Below are 18,474 nucleotides of genomic sequence, written 5' to 3' on the forward strand. Positions count from 1 at the left end.
AATGTGAGTGTTTCCATAATTTCTCTTTCAGATTTTTCATCATTAGTGTATAAGAGTGCAAGAGATTTCTTTACATCAATTTTTTTATCCTGCTACTTTACCAAATTCATTGATTAGCTCTAATAGTTTTCTGGTAGCCTCTTCAGGATTCTCTATGTATAGTATCATGTCATCTGCAAACAGTGACAGTATTACTTCTTCTTTTCCAATTTGGATTCCTTTTATTTCTTTTTCTTTTCTGATTGCTGTGGCTAAAACTTTCAAAACTATGTTGAATAATAGTGGTGAAAGTGGACAACCTTGTCTTGTTCCTGATCTTAGAGGAAACGGTTTCAGGTTTTCACCATTGAGAACGATGTTGGCTGTGGGATTGTCATATATAGCCTTTATTATGTTGAGGAAAGTTCCCTCTATGCCTACTTTATGCAGGGTTTTTATCATAAATAGGTGTTGAATTTTGTTGAAAGCTTTCTCTGCATCTATTGAGATGATCATATGGGTCTTCTCCTTCAATTTGTTCATATGGTTTATCACATTGATTGATTTGCATATATTGAAGAATCCTTGCATTCCTAGGATAAGCCCCACTTGATCATGGTGTATAATCCTTTTAATGTGCTTTTGGATTCTGTTTGCTAGTACTTTGTTGAGGATCTTTGCATCTATGTTCATCAGGGATATTGGCCTGTAGTTTTCTTTCTTTGTGACATCTTTGTCTGATTTTGGTATCAGGGTGATGCTGGCCTCGTAGGATGAGTTTGGGTGTGTTCCTCCCTCTGCTATATTTTGGAAGAATTTGAGGAGGATAGGTGTTAGCTCTTCTCTAAATGTTGGACAGAATTTGCCTGTGAATCCATCTGGTCCTGGGCTTTTGTTTGTTGGAAGATTTTTCTTTTCTTTTTTTTTTTTTTTTTTTGTGGTACATGGGCCTCTCACTGTGTGGCCTCTCCCATTGCGGAGCACAGGCTCCAGATGCGCAGGCTCAGTGGCCATGGCTCATGGGCCCAGCCTCTCCGTGGCATGTGGGATCTTCCCGGACCAGTGCATGAACCCATGTCTCCTGCATTAGCAGGCGGACTCTCAACCACTGTGCCACCAGCGAAGCCGTGTTGGAAGATTTTTAATCACACTTTCAATTTCAGTGCTTGTGATTGGTCTGTTTATATTTTCTATTTCTTCCTGGTTCAGTCTCAGAAGGTTGTGCTTTTCTATGAATTTGTCCATTTCTTCCAGGTTGTCCATTTTATTGGCATACAGTTGCTTGTAGTAATCTCTCATGACTCTTTGTATTTCTGCAGTGTCAGTTGTTACTTCTTTTTCATTTCTAATTCTGTTGGTTTGAGTTTTCTTTCATTTTTTCTGGATGAGTCTGGCTAGTAGTTTATCAATTTTGTTTATCTTCTCAAAGAACCAGATTTTAGTTTTATTGATCTTTGTTATTGTTGCCTTCATTTCATTTTCATTGATTTCTGATCTGATCTTCATGATTTCTTTCCTTCTGCTAACTTTGGGGTTTTCTTGTTCTTTCTCTAATCACTTTTGGTGTAAAGTTAAGTTGTTTTTTTGAGATTTTTATTGCTTCTTGAAGTAGGATTGCATTGCTATAAACTGCCTTCTTAGAACTGCTTTTGCTGCATCGCATAGGTTTTGGGTCATCTTTTCATTGTCATTTATTTCTAGGTATTTTTAAATTTTCTCTTTGATTTCTTCAGTGATCTCTTGGTTGATTAGTAGTGTATTGTTTAGCCTCCACATGTTTGTATTTTTTACAGATTTTTTCCAGTAATTCATATCTAGTCTCATTATGTTGCAGTTGGAAAAGATACTTGATATGATTTCAACTTTCTTAAATTCACCAAGGCTTGATTTGTGACTCAAGATATGATTTATCCTGGAGAATGTTCCATGAGCACTTGAAAAGAAAGTGTATTCTGGTGTTTTTGGATGGAATGTCCTATAAATATCAATTAAGTCCATCTTGTTTAATGTATCATTTAAAGCTTGTGTTTCCTTATTCATTTTTATTTTGGATGATCTCTCCATTGGTGAAAATGGTGTGTTAAAGTCCCCTACTATGATTGTGTTACTGTTGATTTCCCCTTTTATGGCTTCTAGCATTTGCCTTATGTATTGAGGTTCTCCTATGTTGGTTCATAAATATTTACGATTGTTATATCTTCTTCTTGGATTGATCCCTTGATCATTATGTAGTGTCCTTCTTTGTCTTTTGTAATAGTTTTTATTTTAAAGTCTGTTTTGTGTGACATGAGAATTGCTACTCCAGCTTTCTTTTGATTTCCATTTGCAAGGAGTATCTTTTACCACCCTCTCACTTTCAGTCTGTATGTGTCCCTAGGTCTGAATTGGGTCTCTTGTAGACAGGATGTGTACGGATTTTGTTTTTGTATCCTTTCGGCCAGTGTATGTCTTTTGGTTGGAGCATTTAATCTGTTTATATTTAAGGTAGTTATTGATATGTATGTTCCTATTACCATTTTCTTAATTGTTTTGGGTTTGTTATTTCAGGTCTTTTCCTTCTCTTGTGTTTCCTGCCTAGAGAAGTTCCTTTGGCATTTGTTGTAAAGCTGGTTTGGTGGTGCTGAATTCTCATAGCTTTTGCTTGTCTGTGAAGGTTTTAATTTCTCTGTCAATCTGAATGAGATCCTTGCTGGGTAGAGTAATCTTGGTTTTAGTTTTTTCCCTTTCGTCACTTTAAATATGTCTTGCCACTCCTTTCTGGCTTGCAGTGTTTCTGCTGAAAGATCAGCTATTAACCTTATGGGGATTCCCTTGTATGTTATTTGTTGCTTTTAATATTTTTTCTTTGTATTTAATTATGATAGTTTGATTAATATGTGTTGGCATGTTTCTCCTTGGATTTATCCTGTATGGGACTCTGCGTTTCTTAGACTTGACTGACTATTTCCTTTCACATATTAGGGAAGTTTTCAACTATAATCTCTTCAAATATTTTCTCAGTCCCATTCTCTTCTCTTCTTCTTCTGGGATCCCTGTAATTCGAATGTTAGTGCGTTTAATGTTGTCCCAGAAGTCTCTGAGACTGTCCTCAATTCTTTTCATTCTTTTTTCTTTATTCTGCTCTGTGGTAGTTATTTCCACTATTTTATCTTCCAGGTCACGTATCCGTTCTTCTGCCTCAGTTATTCTGCTATTGATTCCTTCCAGAGAATTTTCAATTTCATTTTTTGTGTTGTTCATCATTGCTTGTTTGTTCTTTAGTTCTTCTAGGTCCTTGTTAAACGTTTCTTGTATTTTCTCCACTCTATTTCCAAGATTTTGGATCATCTTTTCTAACATTACTCTGAATTCTTTTTCAGGTAGACTGCTTATTTCCTATTCATTTATTTGTTCTGGTGGGTTTTTACCTTGCTCCTTCATCTGCTGTGTGTTTTTCTGTCTTCTCATTTTGCTTCTCTTACTGTGTTTGGGGTCTCTTTTTCACAGGCTGCAGGCTCGTAGTTCCCGTTGTTTTTGATGTCTGCCCCCAGTGGCTATGGTTGGTTCAGTGGGTTGTGTAGGCTTCCTGGTGGAGGGGACTAATGCCTGTGTTCTGGTGGATGAGGCTGGATCTTGTCTTTCTGGTGGGCAGGTCCACGTCTGGTGGTGTGTTTTGGGGTGTCTGTGGACTTATTATGATTTTAGGCAGCCTCTCTGCTAATGGGTGGGGTGTGTTCCTGTCTTGCTAGTTGTTTGGCATATGGTGTCCAGCACTGTAGCTTGCTGGTCGTTGAGTAGAGCTGGGTCTTAGCATTGAGATGGAGGTCTCTGTGAGAGCTTTTGGCGTTTGATATTACTTGGAGCTGGGAGGTCTCTGGTGGACCAATGTCCTGAACTCAGCTCTCCCACCTCAGAGGCAGAGGCCTGACACCTGGCCGGAGCACTAAGACCCTGTCAGCCACATGGCTAAATAAAACTTTCTTGGCCTTTCACAGGTAACCTGACTCGGACAGAATGGATAGAGATGGGTAGGTGGAACTCGTAGAGTCGCAGGCACCTCCAATGCTTCCACTCTGGGCAGCTCCTCCCGGAGAGCCGCCTGTGACTTACACAGGATCCCCAGTTGGGACATGGATTCTTAATGGTGATATATTTTTTCATTTGGTACACTATATTACTGAAGGTGTTTTTAATATCCTAAAATAACAAATAAAATCAGACATTATCTTTTTCTGATATCACTTTTTTTTTTTAATGTATTTATTTATTTTTGGCTGCGTTGGGTCTTCAATTTTGCATGCAGGCTTTCCCTAGTTGAGGGGAGTGGGGGTTACTTTTTGTTGCCGTGTGTGGGCTTCTCATTGCGGTGGCTTCTCTTGTTGCAGAGAGCAGGCTCTAGGGCACGCAGGCTCAGTATATGTGGCACACGGGCTTAGCTGCTCTGCAACACGTGGGATCTTCCCAGACCAGGGCTTGAACCCATGTCCCCTGCATTGGAAGGCAGATTCTCAACCACTGCGCCACCAGGGAAGTCTCTGATATCACTTTTTAATAGAAGAAACTTACTGGCAAAATTGCAGCTGAACATTCTGGAATTACTGAAGATTCTTTAGCCAGTTTTGTATAATAGTTCATATGAAATAGGTGTAGGGACTGTGATGACAGCAATTGTTCCTAAGAGCCTTCATCACAATGGACATTTGGCCAATGAGTCCAGGATTTCAGAGTCTGGGCTAAGACATGATTAGTTTGTTGATCTACAGGGTGACTTTGTGAATGCCATGTTACCTCACATAATAATTTATGTTCCTGGGAAGCTTCCATAGAGGTTTTGAGTAAAAAAATATAGGCATAAGAATAAATGGATTATGAAAGATGGGAGGTAAAGACTATTTTCCTTAGCTACTTCTTCAGATGGTTTTTTTTTTTTTTTTTTTTTTTCGGTACGCGGGCCTCTCACTGTTGGGGCCTCTCCCGTTGCGGAGCACAGGCTCCGGACGCACAGGCTCAGAGGCCATGGTTCACGGACCTAGCCGCTCCGCAGCATGTGGGATCTTCCCGGACCGGGGCACAAACCCATGTCCCCTGCATCAGCAGGCGGACCCTCAACCACTGCGCCACCAGGGAAGCCCTCTTCAGATGATTTTGAGACAGCAAAATGCGAGTGGGAGGTGAGGGAGCACATGGAAAATGTAGGAGAAGATAGGTCAGTGCCACTCCTCCCTCTGCCTGGTGTTGACCCTGACACTGCAAAAGACTGGCCACTCTCCATCCAGAGGCAGAGTGTAGATAATTTGAGATGACACCCATATCTAGGGAGTCAACATCCACCGAAATGGGGAAATAGTAAGTTTTTTGCCCTTTCTTTGGGCAAACTGTGAGTGGAGTAGCTTTTGAAGAACTCTACTTTTCTAGTTCTTCCACTTTGAATAGCGCAGCACAAAGAATCTGCTAAGCATCAGAGAAAGAAAGCTCTGGAAAACTTGCTCTTCAAGTGCCTAGCATTGAGTGCCTGTTATTGTAGTTAGTGCCCAGTAAATGACAGAGACTATGGCCATTATCAGTATCTTCATGTTAAGAATGCTTATTCACAAATATGAATATCACTGAGGTTTCCCAGAGACAGAATTTGGGCTTAGAAATGACCGTTTCTTTGGAGCTCATGCATCAGTTTGCATGCTTCTGCTGTTTATTATAAACATCATTTCTTTCTATAAACACAGTCAGTCTTTAGTACAGTGGTCTACTATAATTTATTACCACACTAAAACTATTTCTACATTATCAGTACTAAAACACTTTACTGTTGAAACAAGAAACAGATTAAGGAAAGCTATCACACTTTTCTTGCTTTGGGGTAAGGAAAACAGTAAAAGTAACCATAGATTTAATAAAAGACGTTAGGAAATGAAGTCTTCTCAGAATCTTTTTGTTTAGTCAATTTGGTTACATTTTAAAGAAGACAGTCAAATGGAGGCTAGAATATGTGATCATCCAATTTTGATTTTCCACTAGTCATAGTAAAGTCAGGAAACGGTAAGTTAAGAAAATCTAGCATTCCTTTCCAAGGGAAAAAATAGCACTTTTAAAAATAAGGTGAAAATGAAATTTTTTTCCTGGTAAACAATCACAAATATTTTACCTTGCTGAACTTAAGGAAATCAATTTGGGAGAGACTTACTGGCAAAATAGGGGTATGGGGTTAAGAGATACGAATTACTACATATAAACTAGATAAGCAACAGATATACTGTTATCGCACAGGGAATTATAGCCATTATCTTGTAATAATTTTTAATGGTATATAATCTGTAAAAATCCTGAATCACTATGCTATACATCTGAAACCAATATAATATTGTAAATCAACCATACTTAAATTAAAAAAAGGAATTGACAAAGAAGATTATAAAATGAGTTGTTAGGAACAATGTCTCAAACATTTTAAATAAGTGCTGGCTTCAAACAGCCTTGAAAGTGTGCTTTAGAGTTACCATTCCGTTCCTGTCAGCCCTAGAGAGTATATGTATTACTAACTAATCTAAAAATTAAATAGTCATTCCCAAATAAAATCAATCAATTCATTGTGATTGATTAAAGTTAAGTAAATTGCTTTTCTATCTGCATGACATTTAGGGAAACAATACAAGTATAAACACACGCACACATCTCCAAGAAAAATGGCCTGTTCACTGTGGGAGCTTTGACTGCTGATTTTTAACTGCTGTCCCCAGAGGTTCCAGGAATCAGGTGATTCAGGATGCAAGCACATAATCCCTTCACACCAATAATTAAGAGCAACACACAGAGTAACTGGGCTGTGTCAAGAAAACCAGATAATAAACACATGCACACGTGTTAAGCTGCACTACTTTACAGCTCATTCTGTGCAAACACAGTAATTTACATTTCCATTTTACCAGCATGAGTTGCCCTAAGGATAGCAAAAAAGTAAAAAGGCGCGGCCAGAGAGGGCAAGGGGACAGGATCTTAGGAGGTGAAACACATTTCTTTCCTTTTGAAGCAATATTATAGGATTTGTAACAAGGCTGGAGGAAATAGTTCATAGCTAGAGCTTTTCAAAGTAATACAAAATAAATGGTCTGAAGTAAACCAGCTGTAGCATTAAGACGCAGAAAGTTTATGACATGCATATACTTTATGCCCTTGCAGCTAGGATAAAACACATTTCTTTTTTGTTTGGCTATCATAAGGATATTATGCATTTGAAGAAAATTAAAGTTTCAGCAAACTCCACCATAAAAAGCAACAGCTAAAGCAGATTGAAGTGATAGAGAAAGCTGCTTACAATTGGCACACAGAAATTTATCAGTGCTGCAAGTTCATGAGGTGTATAATTCCTGTATAAAGAACCAAATCAATATGGTCTTGCCCTAAAGACAATATTTATATCGATTGTCCAACTCAGATTAAGAACAACTTAATCCACAGGAATGCAACTACTCTGACTAATTTATGCATGGTGAATGTGACTCAGTGTTTTGTGGGATTGTGAAGAAAAAGCTAGATAAATATCCTGTGATTTGTTCATGCACTCTTTTAAGACTTTTGAGTTGGTAACCTAACTAATCTGGAATGAGATATTGATATTAGGAAGGTGACACTTGGGCTTTTTTGTGACTTATTCTGCAATGACTTCAATGAGATGGACGAAACAAACAGTGCTCTCTGCAACCTCTGCCATTCTGTCCATCCTACTTCAATTTACATTTTGGAAAACATTTTTTTTTTTTTTCAATCTACTACATTCCTCCTACATGGTAGCAACAGGTCATCAAGTTTTTACTGTCAACCTACAACTTTTAGATGGAAAGCCAATTACTGATACAAAGTATGTTGAACTGAAAGTTATTTTCAGAAAGCAAAAGTGAAAGCCAAAGAAACTAATGCTTACAAGACTATATTAATTACATTGAGATTATTTGAGAGCATATAGGCATGAGTATGGTCTCTGTACTAATTTCCATGAGAACATGCTATTCCCTTTAAGGCTGATGATTAGTAATTGCCACAATAACCCAGCCATAGTTTGGAAAAGCAAAACACCTGGAATGATTTGTTTCACCAGAAGAAAAAAAAATGAGTCTTTTTATTAGATATAAACACTTGGTTTCTTAAAAGAGTATTTCTTTCAGAGAAATATTAAAAAGAGACTAAATTGATTGGTATTAAAATAAGGGGCAAAAGTCCTGGCATTCCTACCAGTTGGATATCATGTACCTCCAAAATAAACAGTTTATTCTAAAGGCTCTCCCCTGGTTGGTTGACAAAGTGGAATAAGCCGTTTCACATAAACAGAGGTTGTTTATATTTACTTGGCAGTTAGGAAAGGGAAAAGGCTCCTATTTAGATTTTAGCAAATAGTTAGTAATAAGGAAATTGAAGATATGCTTTGCCTTTCAGCCACGCGGAGCCGACTATAATATCTACTCCCCATCATGTGCATTATTTGAATATAAACCACCAGTTACCCTTCACGTTAGCTTAAGTATGCTGAAATGCAGCCATGTAAAAATTACTTAATGCAGAGCCGTGGATTCCCTTCTCTGTTTAAAATAAATTTGACTTGCTCGATTTTCCCATAAAACTACTTTTGAATTCTCTTTGTCAGGGGGGAAGTTATCCAATTACAAATCAACAACTGCTAAAGCTGAAATGGTAAAGCCAAAACGGCAGCAAATAGTTTAGAAACTTACAATGTCCATTCCCAAAATGAAGTCTTTTTTCATCCGCACCATGTTTTGACTTGTTATAGCCACAGAACCTAGAGGTAAATCAAAGGAAGAGAACACAGAAAGAAAATATACTTAAAACAATTATGTATGTTCAGAATGTGCAAAGCACAAAAAATAAAGCATTTTGCACAAACAATTAAATGCTTTAGTGAAAGTTTAATGACTTCATATTTTCTAAATCCTCTAGAGAAAGCCTCTTTCTCTGGGGACCCTGGAGAGCTGCCTAATGAGGAGATATGGAGAGATGCTACCCCACTGTGCAGACCCCTTCAGTTCAGTTTTTATAATGGCCCTAGAAAGTGTTTATAGTATTTTTTTAAAAAACGACTGCTGTTAGAATGAATGAAGGGTAAAGTTTCCATTGTTAGTGATTAGTGCTGTGCAGTGTTACCAGTGTTCTGGGTGAGAAAGTGTCAGGGAAATCTGGGGTGTATTTGATGAGAGAAGGGATAATTGAAAAAAGAAAGTAAAAACCAAGAGTGAGGTCAAAAGAAGTGGTGGGTGTTGGAGACTGCGGCAAGAATTTAATGAAAAAAAGAAACTCAAAACTAAAGATGGAGAATCAAAAGAAAGGGAGGAAAAAAAGAAATATCTACAAGTGGAGACATTCTTATTGTTAAAATATTTTATTGACCACACTTTTCAGATTTTAGTGGCAATTGAGGGGAGCAAGCAATGCAATAATGAAAGTAAGTCATAAAACAGACTGTGAACTCACCTCCCAATCAAAATGTAGGTGACAACTGCGAGGAGAATAATTGCTACTGCCGCTGAAATGGCAATCATTACCACTTGGCTATTTTCCCCGGAAATGGAGAAAGCTGTGAGGTTGGAGAGAAAAAATAAGAAACGACCAGGCATTAACACATCATAACTAACATCTACGTGAAAATGTTGATAAATTAAGTCCTATTTATTTTGCTTTTACCTAAAATATGGTTTGTTGTCTGATACAATGTAAAAAGAATTCTTCACTGAGTGTAAAAAATAGACATTTTGTATAATTTTACTTGAAATTTCTGATTAATAAGATTAAATACTCTGCTTTCACTGACATCAATCAAAACTATTTGGGCATCTACTGCATAAAATATCCTGACTGGTTTTCTCTATACTCATTGGCAAGAAACTCATCAAATAAACAGTAATTATCAGAGAAATATAGAGAATAGGTAAGATTTCCCAGAATGAAACTATAAAAGCGTTCTCATTAGCTTGTTTAGTCTCCAGTATCTGTATTTATTTAAAAGGTGGTATCATACCTGTCCTATGGACCTCAACACATGTTGCCAACAAATTGTTCCTGTCCCTGCATTTCCTACCTTTGTAGATGGCCCATCATTCATTCACTCACCAACATGAGGTATTGGCAAAAATTGTCCAGGAGCCAAATCTGGCCTGCCATCAGTTTTTGTATAGCTCAGAAGCTTAGAAAAATTTACATTTTTTTAATGGTTGCAAAAAGTCAAAAGAAGATTCTGTGATATATGAAAATTATATAAAATTCAAATTTTTGTGTCTATAAATAAAATTACATTGGAACACAGCCACATTCATTTATTTGTACATTGTCTATGGCTGCTTTTATGCTACAATTAGCCAAGTTAGGTAGGAGCAACAGAGACTGTATGTACACAAAGCCTAAAATATTTATTCTCTAGCCCCTTACAGAAAATGTTTACTGACCCTTGACCTAAACCAATGATTCTCTAACTTTAATGTTCACATAAATCATTTGAGGACCTTTTGGAAAAAGCAGTTTCTGATTCAGTCAGTCTGGAGTGGGGACTGAGACTGTGCATATCTTATGAGCCCCCAGTGATGCTGATGCTGCCGATTGCAGACTACAACATTTTGAGTAGCAAAGATGTAGACCATAAATATAAAGTCACCTTGTCCTCTCCCTCTCCTGATTTTTCTATATCCAATTAATCACCAAACTCTTTTAAATATTTTACTTTCTGTCTTCACTTCTCTCCTGGATTACAGTAAGAAATTCCCAATGGATCTCTACTTGCAGGCCTTTCCTATCTTCTACCTGGCCACCAGAGTATTCCTTCTAAGCCATGAGTTTGATTATGTCATTCTCATGCAGGGCTCTCCATCACTTTCTGGATAAAATGCATGTAAAACCATTTAGGATCTGTTCTCTGCCTAAATCCCCGGGCTCACCTGCTAACAAAATCCATAAGCATTCTAATCTCTACACTCTCTAAAATATACTCAGTTCCTGGAACATTCCCTCTCATGCACTCATACTTTAATATTTATTGTTTTTGTAGTAAATGCTGATTAAACAAATGAATCAGTGCTGTATCAAAAGAAAAGCTCAGAAGAGAAGGTTTAGTTATACTATCAGCTCTCCAGAAGCCAATATCACATCTTGAACCTGATGAAAAATCTAAGGTTGGAAGTTTTTCTCTAAGATAATGCAGTTTAGGGAATAAATGATGTAAATAAAGAAACATGGCAGATAGGCTGTTAAAAGTTTTTCTAAGCATCTGAAAAAAAGAACTCAGAGTGTGGCAGGATGGTATACTCATAATATAAACTGTTGCAAGCACTTTATTCTTTACTATCAGAAAACTATTGTTTACGCCACGTGGCAGTAGTGGGAGTGCCTGTTAGGATCTCCCTACTGCCAAGCCTGCAGTGGGCAGACAGCTCGCAGCTGCTGCACCTTCAGGATCCACTGCAGCCACGCTCTCCTCAATGACAAAACATGGCAAGGGGACTGCAGCCAGGCCATTTCTGCCCAATGCAGCGGTCCTGTAAGGGCAATCTTCATGCTGAGGCTCCCCGTTGGTTTGGTGAGACCCTCACAGCTGTATTGCTCTCTGAGGGTCCCCCTCCTTAACTCTCTGCCTTCTCTCTGTCTTCATAGATGGCTGACCTACATCTCAGTCTCAGGCTCTGCTTGGCCATTTCTGTTCCTCCCCTTTTACCTTTTATCTGTATCCCCACACTCCCTGAAGCTCACACAATTCCATCTTAATATCTGCTTCACAGAAGACATGGACTGATACATTCCTCTCCACTGGCTATAGATCTGTGAATCATTTGTAAATAACTTAACCTTGTAATTCAATAATGCTCCATGAACATATAATAATCACTTTATCTCATGCTTTTCACTTTCCATAGTGTAGCAACTTATAAAGAGCAGCAAGTTCTGAATTCGCTGGTAAGTTTTAGCCAGTTTGTAAAATAAATGTCAGTGAAACTGGTAGAAACATGATAGAAAAAAGAAAAATTCTCTATTTCTTTTCTTGTCAAAGACAGGATTAAACTAGACCTCTCTACAATTTCCTCTAGCTCTAGATATCTATGAATCCCAGAGACTATCTAAAAGCACATAACCAAATCAGATCATTTTTGGTTACTGAATTGGCAAACATTTGAATGAATAGTATTGATTAAATTGTGTGTTATACAGTTGTCTAATAATTTTATGTGGCATACTGGCAAAAACTGATACCTATTATGTCAGGAATTCAGTTTGAATATGTTTTCCCACAAGCACACTGCTCCCCCTGGCTCTAGTCTCTTCCCATTTTTGTCCATCCTACACATGCTGTCCACTCTGCCTAAAGCAGACTGGCAAGGAGTCCGTTCTCGTGAACCAGAATGACTGGCTTTGTACCAATCTGCTGTGTGACATAATAATATGATTGTTGTGAGGATTAAAGGAGTTAATACAAGTTAAACGCCTAGAACAGTGCTAAACATACAATAAGGGTTTAATAAATGTTATATATTTTTATTATTTCATTTTCCCGGTAAAGAATTGGCAAAAGTACTCCATATCCCACAAAATTACATATGAATATCTAATCTTGGTATATAAAGTTCTCTATATAATGATTCCATTCTACCTTTGTCAGGCTTTCTTAATGTCCCCTAAAAATAGGGTCCAAGAGATTAAAGTTGCTGCATACCCATTCATTAAAAACAACAAAAAGGCAGTATGAAACATTTAGGAGTGCTGACTAAATTGTCCCTGAGCTAATCTTCTTGAATAGTAATATCCAGTAGAATCCTCCATTTCCAGATCTCAGCTTTATCCCACATACTTTTGCTCTGGAAATTCCTTGGATGTTCAAATTATGTACGATTTATTTAAACACAAAACAAACACACACACACAGACACACAGACATACACACACACCCCGAGTGCTTACTATACTATTATACCAGGTAATATTTTAAGCACTTTACAAACAACAATTAATTTAATCAACATAAAAACCCTATTGAGTCATGCACGATGATCTTTCCCAATTTACAGACAGGGAAGCTGAGGCAGTGAAAATTGAAGCAGCTTGTCGAGGTCATCCCAATACATGGCAGCTCCCTTTAGGGTTCTTTCTCTAACTCCTACATTGTGCCTGCCTTTCTCAAGCACAAAGCACACACTCTGGATTCAGTTTCTGCCCACTGAGGCTTTCCAGACAGATGGACTGCCTGTTTTCCCAAACATGTCACACTGTTTCTTAAAGTCTGGGACTTCTTGCTTTGGTGGATGTCACCTTTGTTCTAGGAAGGTCCTTTTACTCATATACACTCTATGCTTTCTGTGGGACTTTTAGCATGACCTTTTTTTTTTTTTATTAATATGCAATAGCAGCACTGGATCAGTACTCCAAAATCTGGAGGCTCACTGACTCCACTTACTAGCTATGCAATCTCAGAAAAAACATATAAAACTCTGTGTCCTAGACCATGGCTAAAAGGAAATCATAGTATCTTAATAGCTTATAGAACAGGATCAAATGAAATGTTTACGCAAATGCTTTTCATACTGTCACAAAAATACATGGGTTCTAAAATCAGATCGATCATTTACCAATTGTATAACTTTAGAAATCTTACTTAACCTCCCTATGCCTCAGTTTCCTCTTCTGTAAAGTGATGATAATAAATGTAAAGCACTGACACATAAATAGTAAGAAACTTTAAAGCACTTAGGGAAATATATAATCCACTATGCCTCTATATTGTTACTGTAAACAAGATCAAAAAATACTAATTAAATTCCAGGTAGAAATACACTATTTTCTACTAAGAAACATTTATATGTGTTATGAATAAAACTTTATAATTAAAAAATAATAAAAACTAGAATAAGCAGCAAACCATTAAAGAAATCCAAACATGAGCCTTTTTTTAATATCTTTTAAATATCAATCTATAACAAATAAGACTCTTAAATCCTTAGAGTTTTTATGAATATATCATTTTGATTTATAAAAACGGAGAGTTTTGATTTTTGTCTTTTTTCCCCTTAAGACAAAAGGTAATTTTTAAACCTATATTTACTTATATTTAAAGTCTGGAAGAATTCTATGGTAAAGCAGTAAGAGTAAACTGATTCAAAAAAAAAATCAAACTGTGCAACTCAAAGATTTTTATAAAAGGAGAGGAGGGATATTAAAAAAGTTCCCTCTCTATGCTCTTTTCATCTGCTCTATCAATCAATGGAAATATAGCAAATATAAAACTTATTTGAAAAAGTCCTAAGACCCTTAATTTTTTAAATGGGCTATTTCTTAAACCTCAGACGCTGAAGCCTCATTAGATGATCATGCATAACACTACCACAACTATATCTGTGGTAAATCTGGAATCACGTTAAAATTTTAGAATTTGTTGTTGTTGTTGCAAATTTATTTATCAGATAGGGTTAAGTGCTAATTAAGAACAAGAGAGGTTAGACTGATATTCCAAAATATGCATTAATATAATACATATTTATCTAATGGTGTTCTGCCCCTCTTGCCCCCCAATATGCCTAATTTCTACCACATGATATAATAAACATTTGATTTTTATATCTCTGTGATTTGTGATCTCTCTTGCTACAGCAAATCTAGGTTTTGTTGTTAATTCCAATAACTATTTAAAAGTTTGAAAAAATTCAATCTATAATCATTTCAAAACAAAGAACTTTCTTTGCTCCACTTAAAGTTTACAAAAAGATTTAGAATTACAAATATTAAATTGCAATTATATTTTGTTATTGTGTCATCTAAAATTTTTAATTTGTTTTAAACCTTGTTCACATGGATTTCCATGGTATTTTGCAGCATTTTGTTCCTAATGTCCTCAAAGAGTGATTTCTCCAAATTCATTCCATCACAGCAGGATTAGGAGAGGTCTTGAAGTACAGTCTCCACATCTGAGACTTGAATCCCCTTCGATATCCAAGGGGGAATGGTTCTAGGACCCCCTACAGATATCAAAATCTGAGGATGCTCATGTCCCTTACATAAAGTGGTGTAGTATTTGCATATAACCTAAGCACATCCTGCCCTATAATTTAAACCATCTCTAGATTACTTACAACACCTAATACAACTTAATGCTATGTAAATAGTTGCTGGATTGCCACAAACTAAAGCTGTGCTTTCTGGAACTTTCTGGAATTTTTTTGTATATATTATATCTATATAATATACATTAAATTTTATTGAAGTATACTTGATTTACAATGTATTAATTTCTGCTGTACAGCAAAGTGACTCAGTTATACATATATAGATTATTTTTCAAATTCTGTCATATTCTTTTCCATTATGGGTTATCACAGGATATTAGATATAGTTTTGTATATTTTTCATCCAAGGTTGGTTGGATCTACGGATGTGGAACCTGTGGATCTGGAGGGCCAAGTGTGTAGATTTATGTTTTTGAGGATGGCAGCTCTCCTTTGAGTAGAAGAATTGTCATGCTTCAGCTGTGAGATAATAATTTCTAACACTAGATTCTTATACCCTGTAGAAGGTAGAGCTTGTTATTGTAAACAGCATTTCTAATTGTTTGACAAAAAGTGTGCCATAAAATATTTACTTTACCATATTAACTTAAACAACTTTTATAATTTTTGTTAATCTTGAATGTTTCTATGAGGGATGAAATTTGGGCATAAAATATCACCATACCAATAACAATGTGATTTTATACCATGAATAAAATATTTAGAAAATAGGAAATATAGATGCCAGGGAGAAATGGCAAATTGGAACTGTCAAAAGAGATTACTGTGTGTCCTTTCGGTAGAATGCTAGGCATTGTCAGACTCTCCCTGGATAACCTGTTTCTAAAGGATGTTCATCTTTGATTGTCTTCCTGGCCTGTTTTGCAACTATGAAGTTAGTTGTAGACAATGAATAGTTATATATGTGATTTTTCTCATTACAACTAGAATGATATATTCACTAGAGATATGACTGTTTTATGTGCATTAGAAAAGATGACCCCAATCATTATATTTATTGCCTTATAGTATATTAACCAGTTTTGGACAGATTAACCAATTTGTTTAAGTACTCCTGATTGTCTACACACTCATACACACAAACAGACACAACATATACAAATATGTATGTATATGTGTATATGTATCTGTTCTTCAAATTTCTCTTTAAATCAGTTTACTCTCTTACTAGTTTCTTCATTAATTAATAAGTTAAATAAAATCTTTAATTTGTGTTCATTTTATATTAATATCATAGCCATGATTTTCCCTTTTGAAACATATTTTAGCAGAGGGTTTTTCTAATATGAAGTGAATGCATTTAAAGAAAATCAGAGTGTTACTGGGAAAATGTTTGCCAATTTTAGATAAATTTAGTGTCAGACACACAGGACCAACCAAATTACTTGTGAATGTGAATGAGGTGATGAATCAAGTTTAGAAAATCCTTAACCTCCAAGTAATACAAGATTAAATGTGTTAAGGATTAAAACAATATTAAGTTCCTCATGGATCATCACATTTCTTTTTTTGTAGTTCATTGAACCATACAATGAACCTGAAATATCTGAATTAACAGGTACTAGAAGTTAAAATGTTACCATATTAAATAATGACCCTCAAAGGAATTTATGGCCAATAGAAGATCAGAAGCATTCCAGGCATTAGAATATGTTCGATTTGTAAAAGAGAAACACACACACACACACACACACACAGATGTACATTTACACAAACACAAGTAAACAGACCCAATGCTATGCAAAATTGTTAAATGTCCCCCAAGCAATATACTTTCAGTGTATCACATTTAGCTAAAACTTAGAGTGAGAATGAATTATCAGACACCCTTGCAACAGCCCTTTCCCCCATACACTATATTGAAAAAATACGTACAGTCTGGGCTAGTTTCGAACTCAAACTTGCGACTGTTGGTCCCAAATCCAGCTGCGGTCCGGGCTCGGATTTGGAATACATACGTAGTATCAGGCTTGAGGCTACTGATGGTAACATTTGTGCCTCTTGCCCTGAGAATTGTATAACTTGTCTCTTGTTCCTGCTTTGAGGTAAGAAAAATCATGTTAAAATCGAATCTTCCTAATGCTGTCAAATGGTAAAAAGGTGAACCACTCAAAACCAATTCTTTCAAATTTTTAACACAGCTCATAGGACAGATAAAAGAGGTGACAATCATTTAACTTTCTGAATGTAATAGAGGCTTTTTTTTTTTTTTTTTTTTTTGCGGTACATGGGCCTCTCACTGCTGTGGCCTCTCCCATTGCGGAGCACAGGCTCCGGACGCGCAGGCTCAGCGGCCATGGTCCACGGGCCCAGCCGCTCCGCGGCATGTGGGATCTTCCCGGACCAGGGCACGAACCCCTGTCCCCTGCATCGGCAGGCGGACTCTCAACCACTGCGCCACTAGGGAAGCCCTAATAGAGGCATTTTTAAGCAAAAAAAATATTTACAGAATTTCCCAACTTGGATAAAATAATTTGTTCCCTGCACATAATGCAGGAAAATTTAGTTTTCATTTTTACCAATTACTGAATATGTGGATGAAAATAAGTTCTCTTCAAAGCTGAGGCTGAATGAAAGCTTCAGTCTAATTCCAAGAATAAACTTACAAAGACAAAAATACCCCCTTGAATTAAACTTAACAGGAATGTCCTACTGATTCTCAGAAAATATTTCCATTAACTGTAAAATATTAAACTTAAAAAGGTCCAGGTTTTATGTATAAACTCTACATTAATAACTTTCTTAGTATCAGCTATATTTGCACTGTGTTTAATCTAAGTCACTATGGTTTGTAGAGACTAAAATCTTCAGATAAAAGTCTAGAAATATTTCCCAAAAGGATTTACATTGTACTTTAGGAGATTCACACTGCACATTAATTGTAAAGACTTTTTATGTCAAGCCTTGTTTACCAAAATGGACTTCCAGGAATTGTGTTTTTCCTTTAACATACGTTAGTATATGAGCACTTTATGGGTCACCTAATTTCAAGTAATGGTGGAATATCCCTGTACCTGGTGTGGGACCTAGAGTGGGTGATATAGAACAATGCATATCCTCAACCAAAACTAAATAGAATATTACAGAAAAAATGTAGTGTGTTATGGATACTTTTTAGTTAAAAATGCTGGTTATGTATCAGATAGCATTTGAGTTAGTATATAAATAATGAAGAGGGCTGAATATATTTATTTTGTGGAAATCATTATTTCATGTGTTAAAAATAATTATTAATCATATACCCAGAACATGGCTCTGTTCATCATCATTAGTGAACTAAACAGTCAAGAAAGCTAGACTTTGTAGAGCTTAAATTCTAGCAAAATGCTCAAAATATTTCTAAGCATTATATATATATTCGGAAATAATTTTAAAATTTATGAATGTATGCTATAAAAAATGTTTATATAAAGTATATTAAAAATAATATTACACATAAATATGCATCAAATTTAAAATGCTTAGAGAGTAATAGATTCAG

General features: G+C 36.2%; 1 protein-coding gene across 1 annotated transcript in view; it reads right to left on the reverse strand.

Annotated features, from left to right (window-relative positions):
* EPHA3 (EPH receptor A3) overlaps positions 1-18,474 on the reverse strand; it is a 366,552-nt gene that overhangs the window by 63,058 nt on the left and 285,020 nt on the right. Inside the window, exons 7-9 of the mRNA XM_067739177.1 lie at positions 16,869-17,031; positions 9,433-9,535; positions 8,676-8,743 (exon numbers count right to left, since the gene is read on the reverse strand). Coding sequence (XP_067595278.1) covers positions 8,676-8,743; positions 9,433-9,535; positions 16,869-17,031 — 334 coding nt within the window. The remainder of the gene's footprint in view (positions 1-8,675; positions 8,744-9,432; positions 9,536-16,868; positions 17,032-18,474) is intronic.

Source organism: Pseudorca crassidens, chromosome 5 (genome assembly GCF_039906515.1).
Source record: "Pseudorca crassidens isolate mPseCra1 chromosome 5, mPseCra1.hap1, whole genome shotgun sequence".
NCBI classification, from domain to species: domain Eukaryota; kingdom Metazoa; phylum Chordata; class Mammalia; order Artiodactyla; family Delphinidae; genus Pseudorca; species Pseudorca crassidens.